Consider the following 10,514-nt stretch of genomic DNA (forward strand, 5'->3'; position numbering starts at 1 on the left):
TTTGCGCGGCCTGGCCGGTGTGAGTCCCCGGGGCGCGCCGGGGCGGGCCGGCCGGGGGAGGGGAGAGGAAGGGAGGAGGCGGCGCCTAGAAAAGGAGGCGCGGGCCGGGAAGGTGCGGAGAGGCCGGGCGGCGGGCAGCGGAGGCCGGCGGCAGGGCGGGCGGCAGGCCGGCGAGGCAGCGCGGAGCCCCGAGCCCGGTAGCGGCCCCTCCGGGCGGCCGCGGGCGGCGGGGGGCGCGGGGCCTGAGCGCCGCCCCTCGGCTCTGCCCGCAGGTCCCGGCGCGCAGCCCTCGCCCCGCCGCCGCCCGCCCCGGGCCCGGAGCGCGGTGGAGGAGCCCCCGGAGGAGCCAGGGGCCCGCGCCCCGCGCCCCCCAGACATGGTGGGCCACCTGCATCTGCAGGGCATGGAGGAGAGCCTCAAGCAGAGCCGGGAGGGCCTGCTGGACAGCCCCGACTCCGGGCTGCCCCCCAGCCCCAGCCCCAGCCCGCCCTTCTACTCCCTGGAGCCTGGCATCCTCGACTCCCGCGCGGGGGGCGCCGGCGCCTCCTCCGAGCCCCCCGGACCCGGCGAGGCCCGAGCGGTAAGCACGCGCCTCCGGCAGGAAAGGGGACAGGGCTGGGGCTGGGGGGTCTGCGCCCCGCGCCTCAGACAGGGCACCCAAAGAGCCGGATTGGGTCCCCCCAACCCCTCGCACCAAGAAGGTGGCCCAGAGACAGGCACGCTCCCCGGGACCAGGGCGGGCAGGAGACTGCAGACCGCTCCCTGGCGGTGGGCCTCTGCCCCAGCGACTCCTGTCAGCTCTGTGGGCCTGGGGTGAGGGCTGCCCCAGCCCCCCGATGGGCCCCTCGGCGGTGGGCTTGAACCTGAGCTGGAGCAGACAGACAGACAGACATTCATACCAGGTCCCCTGCTGCTCTGACCTGTGCTCTGTTTACTGGTCCCCGGGCGCTGCCAACTGCAAGCCCCCCCTTCCTGAGCAAACCCAGACAGAAACCCTTCCTTCCCAGGGTGGCGAGGGGTGTCGACGTGGAGCTGAGGTGGAGCCTGGGCAGGCTGGGACCCAGGTCCGGGGACTCAAGAGTTTGTCTCCTGTGGGACTCTGGGGCCTTCGGGTGGGCACCCGGCTTGGTGGCGGGACTGAGCCTGGGTGTCCCCCACAGGTGCAGCCATTGGGTGGGGGGTCCAGTTCCTCCCTCCCTGAGGAAGACGACAAGTTGCAATCAGGAGGGTCACTAATAATCCCAGGGGCACTTCCCACCCCTGCCAGGCTCTGCGCACTCAACTTCTTTTCTGCTGGTGTGAGTGTGAGCAGGATGTGAGCCCCCCCCCCCCGGGGCCTGGGCGTGTGGCTGGGCCCTCGGGGAGTAGTGCCCCCCCATACCCGAAGCAGCAGCTCCCGTCCCTCAAGATCGAGACAGGAATGCCTCCCTTGCTCCCTGGTCCAGTAGGTCCCAAACTTGACTTGGCCTTAGAGCGTCTCAGAGACCTTTACACAATACCCGTCTTTTAATTTGGCTCAAAGGCAAAACCCGGTGCTACTTCTGCTCAGGTACCGATACCTGCCGGGCTGGCCCTTCCCGCGCGGGGAGCTGTCCTGGCCTGTATTCCAGGGAAGGCTGTGCTATTACTCTGCCCATTTCCCAGAGCGGGAAGCGGAGGCACAGAGGTTAGCCATTTGCCCAAGGTCACCCAGCTGGTAAGTGGCCGTGCTGGGCCAGAATCCGGGAATGCGGTTCCGGAGTCCGTACCCTGAGACCTCACACGATCCCACTTTTCACTGTGGAGTTCATTAACTACCTGTGTGGGGTTCGTTTTGTTTTGTTTTTAAATTAGAGAACGAAATACCCCTGAACCTATGTGGTTTTGAGATGCTACCTTGAATAATAATAATAAAAAAAAAAAGATGGTTGCCATGGGCAACCTCTTCTCAGCAGGGGCCTGCAGCTGGGGCCCGCCCACCGACATGTTACTGTGGTGCAGGGCGCCCCCCTCCCTGTGAACCCCTGTGTTAACACGCTGGGCTGGCTGACGATGCACGGAGAACGCTTTCGGGGTGCAGATGTAGGCAGAGGGTTGGCCGCCCACCTTGCAGGTCTTGGGAAGGGGACAGAAACCTGTCCTGTGTTTCGAGCCCGTGGTCCCAGATGCCCAAGCAGAGGCTGATGGCAGCGGGGCCTGGTTTCCTCTGGCCCTTCCCTAGCATTGTGGGTCAGACCACCTGGGGCTGGGTCTCAGCCTGCTTTGCACAGGGGGTCTGTCCTCACGCCCAGTGCCTAGCACTGCTGTCCCAGTCCAAGGAGGTGGCCAAGGGGCTGTCTGTCCTCATCAGCTTGTCACCAATTTATTGTGCTGGGCATGCGTGTTAAATGTTTGTGTGTGTGCGGGTTAAACCTGTTCACACTTCCCTTCATCAAAGAGAGCCCATCCCCCAACTTTGTTTTAATGGACGGGACCTATCCCCTCGAAGTAGGTGGGGCTTCTGGCGCCCCACCCAAGGTATACACGGGGCCAGGCTGGGTGGGAATGAACCTCCCCACCCCACCTTGATCACGGGCTTTCTTGCTCACTCTGAGTCATGTTCCTGGGGATTCTAAAGCCCATGGATGTCTGGACATCGGACATTCATCCCGCCAGCACTTACCACGCAGGGCACTCTACTGGGGCAGAGTCCCAGGTGGATTGATCAGTGCCCTGAAGACAAAAAGCTGGGGGAGGGTGGAGCTACTTTAGGCAGGGGGTCAGGGAAGTGATGTTTAATGGAAACCACACACACACAAAATCAAGGGGTAGACTTTATGGTTACAGGGCTGAAGCGTGTGCCAGTTCGAGAGAATGGCAAATGCAAAGGTCCTGGGGCAGGAACAAGATGGGCATGTTTGAGGAGCAGCTAGGAGGCCGGCAGAGGCCAGAGAAGGGACTTGCAGGCCAAGCTGAGGCCAACAAGTAAAATTCCATTTGGTCTTTTAAAAATGTACTTGTGACTTATTTTTATTTTTTAAAAGGTATTATGAGCTCCCACACCCCCCAAATTAGAAACCCAAATCAGAGACTTGACTGAGAGGCCCGTGAGGGGCGGGATCTGTGTAGGGCTCGTCTCCCAGCGGGTGGGGCCTGGCTCTCCTGCAGGACACCCCGAGGGCCGGGCTGCCAGCTGGGCCAGGAGGGGTTTGCTGTCAGCTGCATTCATCCACAAGTATTTCAGCCAGGCGGGGCCGGCACACAGCCTTGAACAGGACAGACGTGGGCTGTGCCCCTCGGGCTCCCGGCCTGGGCCGCCCTGGTGGGGGCTGGGGAGTGTAGTGGGGAGAGGGTCCTGTGCAGCCTGTCCCCCCAAGTTAGCAGGGCAGTTGGGGGAACTAGCCCTATCTTACTGCCCCAAGGAGACACAAACGGCCTCTGGGATCTCCAGCCGAGTTCTCCAGGTCCGCGTTGGAAGGAACAGCCACGCTTGGGGTGGGCGACAGGCAGACAGACCTCACGGCCGCGGGAGATAAAGCCCTCAGCCCGCCGTGGCGTGGGGGCAGGAGGGGCTTCTGTCACCCCCACCTGATCTGCCAGGGCTGCTGACATGCCGAGTGTATTTCTGAGTGGCTCACCTGAGACTCCCGAAGGACCCTGATTCTGAGGGAGCCCTGGGGCAGCACCGAGCTGGCATTAGTGGGGCAAGGGGGTGTCTTCACCCATCGCTGAACACTTCCCAGGGCTGCCCAGCTCTTTGAGGCCACCCCTGGTCACAGCCACCTCTTCGGGTCTTGGCTGTCACACACACACACACACGCACACGCACACGCACACACGCGCGCACACACCCCTTGCTGGATCCTGGATTTTCTCATTTTTGGTCTGTGATGAGGGAGGACAGGGAAGGGTTAGGGTTTAGGCAGTAAGTGCCTAGGATTGGGAAGGACAGAGGGAAGGAAGGGTGGACGGACAGACAGGCAGGCCGGGGCTCTCTAACAGGTTTCGGGTGTGCCCCTGAGCAGCGAAGGTTCAGGGCAAGCTCGGGGGAGGAGCCGGAGGGGCCGTGTGCAGAGGGACCGAGAGGGCTGGAGGGGAAGTTGAACACGGCCCGTCTCTCAGCCCCGTCAGCTTAGTCCTGGACGAACTGTTGGAAGTTCAGCGAAGGCTCCGACTGCCTCAGGCCGCTGGGGCAGGCTCACCTGCCCGTGAAGAGGCAAACAGGTCCCGCCCGTCCAGGTGCCACCTTCCCCCGAAAGTGCCGCCAGGCGGGCGCCACCGTCCTGGGCCCGCGTGGTCTAGCTTCCGGGCTGGGGCTCAGATACACGGACCCCCAACACCTCCTCCAGTGACGTCCGAATGAGGGAACGTGTGTCGGAACCTGCCAGGTGCCTGTCCCGGGGCTGCTGGGACAAGGCCACAGACTGGGTGGCTTATAGCAGAGACGCCTTCTCTCAGGACTCAGGAAATCAAGGGGGTGGCAGGCCCGCGCCCCCTCCGAAGGCTGCAGGAGAGAAAACCCACCCACGTGAATGTTCCAGCTTCTGGTGGCTGGCCATCCGCAGGGACCTTTGGCCAATGATGTCACCTGGCCACCTCCCCTCTGCGTGTGTCCTGTGTCCAGGGGTCCCTCCTCTTATGAGGACACGTCATTGGATCGAAGGCCCGCCCTCACCCAGCAAGGCCTCCTCTCCATCGGCTCAGATGGGCAAAGAACCTTTTCCCAAACAGGGTCACAGCCACAAGTCACGCATCTTTGTGGGGTCACAAGCCAGCCCGCCACCCTCCTGCTTGCTTGCGTGTGGCAGGGAGCAGACCCGGCCGGGAGCCCGCCTCCAGTCTGGGGCTGCTGTTTCTCAGTCTCAGGTTTGGGGGTCGGATCCTGGCCTGTGGTGCTTCCTGGCTCTTCAGGGGGCAATCTGCTCCGTCCTGGGCTCCCCCAGCCACGCCCCCGTCCAGCTGCCCCTTTGGGCCACGTCGGGGGAGGGCAGGAACCCCCGCCCTGGGCCTTTCACGAGAAGGGTGAGAATTCCTCAAGTCCCCCCCTTGGGTCGTCTTCCTCATGGGGGGCGATCGAGGTCCTCCTTAGACTAGCACATGAACTTTTGGTCTCAAATCCCAAATACAAACTGATGATACTCGAGTTTATTTCCAGTTGCCACAGAAGCCGTCACCAGCCGGTGAGGCCATTTTATCGGGTGCAAAGGTTCCACGTGGCTTTGGGGAGGACACCCCTCCCCCATGCTGGTGTGGGAGCGCCCTGGCGCCGGTGGGGCCCTGGACCCTCTTCCTGCCGCTCACCCTCCACCAAGGGGCCTGTTACTCCCTGGCTAAACGAAAGGTCAGAGTTCCTTGGGCCACGCGTGGCTTTGGCCACATCCCATGCAGTGGCAGCTACAGGCTCTGTGTGTCCTCCAGGTTGGGCACAAACACCGCTGAGCTGTCCCTACGTGTCCCTGCTGGCCAGGCCGGGACGCTGGCGGGGCTGGGCCGTCACCGGGCAGCACGGAGCTCTCGGCACAGAGCGGTTATCTCTCCGAGTCCTGTGGGCCGTGCCCTGCACAGCAGCCGGGAAGGGGGCACACCAGAGCGCCTGTGTGTATTTTAACTTCCAGCCGGGAGGGTTTATCCTCGGGGAGAGCACATGAATCACCGGGTGGGGCCTGGCAGCCGCCCGAGATCCCGCGCCCTCTGCTGCCTGCCCAGACCAGGGAGCCACCCACCCCGGGCTCCAGTAACAGCCTCTCCGGCCCCTACAAGGAGCTGCGGGCCGTCCGGGGCGGGAGGGTAGTGCCTGGGACACAGCTTTGGCCTTGCTCTCGGCTTGTCCGTCTGAGACCCTTCTTCTTCCCCTGCTGAGTCCCCGAGCCACGAGGGACCTGAGCCCGAGGACACTGGGCAGCCTGCACCTCCGGCCACCCTGCCGGGCTCCCAGGCCCACGCTGGGCCTCACAGATGGCGCAGCCTCATTCTACAGATGGGCAGACTGAGGCCCAGGGAGCAGCAGCCGGGGGGCCCCTGTGGGTTCTCTTTAGGGGGCAACAGGGACCCAGGCCTGGTCCCGGCCGGGTAGCTCGGTTGGTTAGTGTCATCCCCACGCACCGCCCGGGGGCTTGCTTCCCTCCAGGGGGCCCCTGACGGTGGAGCACGAGCGCGGGTCCCCTGGGTGTGTGAACCCACCCGTGCGCCCCTCCCCACCCGGTGGCTCCCGTCTAAATGAGCCCCGGTGTTTGAGGAGCATCTAGTTCCAGCGCGGCTGGGAGGTCACCCTCCCAGGGCCCACGGCGCGCCTCCCTGGCCGGGACTGCGCTTTCTGTGCCCGCTCTCGCTGGCCCGACGCCAGGGGCTGCACCGCCGGCTCCCTGTGACAATAGCCCCGAGGCCAGCGGCTGCGTGTCTCCCCTTCCTGTCCGGCCTGGCGCCCTGCGGGGTGTCCTTGGGCCTTGGCGACTCCCGGCGCTGTCTCGCCACCAGGCCGCTGGATGCCAGCCGGCGTCCGGGTCTGCCCGCCTCTCCTATCTCTCGTGGTGCTCCCGGCCGCCGGGCGGGGGCTGTTTTTCCACTGGGCCCTTTGGAACCGGTGCCCAGGGCTCCGGCTTCCCGGGCCAGCCTGTGAAGTGAGCCTTGTCTCCCGTGTTGGCGGCCGGCCGGGGAGCCGAGCCGGCCCGAATGGGGCTGCTGTCACGCCAGCCCCGAGGTCCACTCGGGCCATGTCGGGGGCTCGGCTGTTTCTTTGCCCCTTGTGGACCCAGGAGGGCAGCACCCAGAAATCCTTCCTGCTGGAAGCCTGGGAATTATTCTTTCTTGGGGGCCGGGGGTGGTGACGACCAGCGCAGCTGGCCCCTGTCCTCCAGCGCGTCCCCATATCCACACGGAAGAAACGCTTCCAAAAGCCTCAGTGTCCGTGTCCACGTCTCCTCGGCTGCCTCTTCCCCTGAGCTTCCGTGGCCACGCAGCGCCCCGCGACCTGGAGCCTGGGAGGCACGGTGCGTGTCGCCCTCGGGCCGGCACACAGTGGGCGCTGAGCCCACACCTGCGGTGGGGGGGACATCCGTTTGGAGGGAGTTTGCGGCGGGGGTCGGTGTGAACGTCACCGGGGAGCCAGGGAAGCAGCTGGACGCCTCGGAGCTTGCCACTTCATTTTGCCTGGTTTTTTGAATTCGTCTCCTCCCGGAAGGTGGGAGCCAGCACGTGTCAGGGTTCAGGGCTGCGGACTGCACCCCCCTCCCGGGAGGACCCCCACCTTCATGGGAAGGAGGACCAGGACACAAGGCAGCTGTTTCTGCGGACACCGGCTCCTTCCTCCTCCCCAGGGCTGGGAGGCGGGTGCTGCTGCCGGCCCTGGGGGGGGGGGGAGCTGTGGCCGGGGAGGGGCTGGCCCTGGGGGAGGGGGGTCTCAGGCTGGTGGCAGCGCCACTTTGAGTAATGTGCTGGAGGAAGAGGGAGCTCTGGGGGACCTCACCCTGCCCCGAGGTGACGCACGTCGCAGGCAAAACTTGTCCTGTCTTGCACCCCCGGAGGGACTGGAACATGGGGTCCCACCACGTGGTGGAAGGCAGAGAGCTGACGACCAGCGGGTTAGTGTGAACGGGCCCGCGGTGGCGCACTGGACGGGAAACAGGAGGAGCAGAAGCGGGGTGCGGACCCGGCTCACCGCCGCCGGTGCAGGGTCAGAGCGGTTCTGACTGTAGGCGCTGGGTGACAGGGTGGGGTGGTGTCCCCACGGAACCTCGCGGAGGCTGCCCGGAGCTACCTCAGGTCTCGGGGGGAGAGGTCCTGTCTCTGCCAGATTTCTGCTTCAGTAGTGCAGGACGGTGCAGAGAGGGGTTTCCGGGGACGGTGGGGGAGGGGACGGTGGGGGAGGGAGAACGAGGGCGGCGCTTGTTCACCGTGGGCCTGGGCCGCCCGGGACACCTGGGTCTGTGGACTCGGCTCGGCCGGCCCTGGAAGGTGTGGGTGGCCTGTGTGTGCCCCAGCGAGTGGGCCCACAGCGCCAAAGCGCCTGGAGCCAGGGGTCCGTGACTCTCCCCACAGCCCCCACCCGTGCCCCCGAACCCCTCCGCGCTGGAGATGAGGCCCCGGCTGCTGCCAGTGTTCTTCGGGGAAGGCATCGAGGTGAACCCAGAACCAGCCCATGAGATCCGGTGAGTGGGGGCTGGGCTGGGCCCGGGCTGACCCGCCCCTGGAGGGCTGGACGGAGACAGGCTGGGGCTTCCCAGCGGCACCCCCTCCCCAAGCCCCTCTGGTCTGCGCAGTGTAAGGCCCCCCAGCACCGGGGCCCCTTTCCCACTGGGCGTCCCCGCGCCCCGTGACCCTGTGTTCCACGGAGTCATCGCCCCTCTGTCCCGGGATGCAGGACACACTGCAAGTCCAGGCTCGCCCACTGTCCCAGTGTCCTTGGGGGCACATTTTCATGCCAGTTCAGCATCCAGCTGGAGTCATGTGCTGCCCTTCGCGGCAGGTCTCTCCAGGTCCTCTCTGCCCTTCTTTGACCTTTAGGCCTTGACCTTTGGGCAGAGCCAGACCCGTGGGTAAGAGCCCTGCGGGGGCCCTTTTCCCGTGGGTGGCAGCGGCCCCACCGCGGACTCACTCGGCGCCTCCTCCCCTCCCCCCCCAGCTGCAACTCCGAGGTCACGTACACCTCGGAGAAGCACTTCCGGGACAATGTCTTCTACGCGCACGTGCCCACGGTCACGGCCTACAGCGAGACGATCGTGGCGGCGCCCAACTGCACGTGGCGCAGCTACCGCAGCCAGCTGACCCTGGAGCCGCGGCCGCGCGCGCTGCGCTTCGGCAGCACCGCCATCATCTTCCCCAAGCACGCGCGCAGCTCCTTCCGCACCACCCTGCACTGCAGCCTGGGCCGGCCGCGCCGCCGCTTCGCCGCCAGCGTGCAGCTGCAGCCCGGCCCGCAGCCCGCGCCGCGCCGCCTGGGGCCGGCCGCGCTCTAGCCGGGCCCTGCGCGCTCTGGCCGGGCCGGGCCCTCCGCGCTGAGCCGGGCCCTGCGCGCTCTGGCCGGGCCGGGCCCTGCGCGCTCTAGCCGGGCCCTCCGCGCTCTAGCCGGGCCGTCCGCGCTCTGGCCGGGCCCTGCGCGCTCTGGCCGGGCCCTGCGCGCTCTAGCCGGGCCGGGGCGCGGGCGGGGGGCCTGGCGCGGGCGGGGGCAGGGCGCGAGGCCCGCCCGTGCAGCCCCGTGGGCTCGGGACACGCATCGATTCTGGTCGCTCCCGAAACGCAAGGCACAGGGCAGGGGCGCGCAGCCAGGCGGGGCTCCCGGCGGGGCAGGACGAGGAGCCTGCTGCAGCCCCTCCGGGCCCCACCGCCCCGTCTGTCCCGGGCTGGCGGCCTGACTCCCCCGCTGTGTGTGATGGAAGCGGGGTGCCGTCCAGACACCCACTGATCCCAGAAGGAGGTGTTTCCACAGTGGGCCTTTCAGATGTGCGCAGCTGAGCCCGCGGCTGGGCAGCCCCTGGTGGACGTGAGCTGAGGTTCAGCAGACTGGACGCTGACGCCAGGCTGGCGTGGGTCCTGTGTGTGGGGTGCAGCCTGGGAAAGACCTTGTCTGAGCCGTCCCGGCGGCCTGCGCCCCAGTGTGAAGACTCGGCACAGCCCTCTAAATTGAGGTCTTGGAGGTCGGTGTCCAGAGTCTGCCCCGAAGGCGGTCCCTGCTAACTGTCCACACAGCGCCTTCAGAACCAGCACCCTCCGACCTTGGAGCCTCCGTGTCAGGTGCTGCTGCCCAGGGCGGCACTTAAGGTCTTGGGAAGGTCGGCTGCCACCTGCCCGAGGCTCTGGACCAGCTGCTGGCTTAGAGAGACTGGGGGGGGGGGGGCGCTCTTACTGAAGGCACTGGTTCTGCAGTGACAGGGCTGGGAGTCCCCCCCACGTGTCATGTCAGGAGAGGAAGACACAGGCAGGACGCCAGGGCCTGGGGCTCACAGCCTGGCGCTGCCCGGGACAAATGCCCCAGAAGCCTCCGAGGTGTCTGGGAATGCCCCCAGACCTGAATGGACCCAGTGGGTCGGGGCAGCCACACCACTGCCCTGGTCTCCCCGCGCCAGGTGGGGCAGAGGCGGGGGCCCTAGCAGCTCCTGCCGGTGAGTGGGGGGCTCAAGCTCAAGTCCAGGAAGGCCAAGTGGAGGGTGTTAAGTACCACACAGGCGGCGCGTGCTCTCGAGATGCCTTCCCATCAACAGAGGAGTAACTTAAGAATCGATTATCTTAATAAAATGTGCAAATGCAAAGACGCTCCCCCTTCTTTGAGACCCTCAGATCCCTGCGGGGTGGGGGAGGGTAAGATCGCTCTTCACAGGCCCCCCCGGGGGCTCAGATCTCGGGGTGATTGCCAGGAGAGCCCTGGGAATCTGCTGGGGTCCCTGGGTTGTGAGCGGAGCCAGGGAGACAGCAGCTGGGGGACTCAGTGTCCTCTGTGAGTGCGGCAGGTGGGGGTCTTTTGACAGAGGCTCTTTGCAGGGGACAGACCCTTCCTTCGAGGGGTGGGTCCCAGCAGGTCCGTGAGCAGGGTCAGTGGGGCCTCCTGCCGCCTGAACCTTTGCCTG

At 66.0% G+C, this 10,514-nt stretch overlaps 1 protein-coding gene across 1 annotated transcript; it reads left to right on the plus strand.

Moving 5' to 3' along the window:
- Nucleotides 1-376: 376 nt before the first annotated feature.
- Nucleotides 377-8,909, plus strand: LOC118640402 (refilin-A-like). Its single transcript, XM_036277303.1, has 3 exons — nucleotides 377-580; nucleotides 7,993-8,102; nucleotides 8,576-8,909. Exons 1-3 carry the CDS (start codon nucleotides 377-379, stop codon nucleotides 8,907-8,909), a joined length of 648 nt encoding a protein of 215 aa, XP_036133196.1.
- Nucleotides 8,910-10,514: the final 1,605 nt, after the last annotated feature.

This window comes from Molossus molossus, unplaced genomic scaffold (assembly GCF_014108415.1).
Source record: "Molossus molossus isolate mMolMol1 unplaced genomic scaffold, mMolMol1.p scaffold_m16_p_22, whole genome shotgun sequence".
In the NCBI taxonomy this organism is placed as follows: Eukaryota; Metazoa; Chordata; class Mammalia; order Chiroptera; family Molossidae; genus Molossus; species Molossus molossus.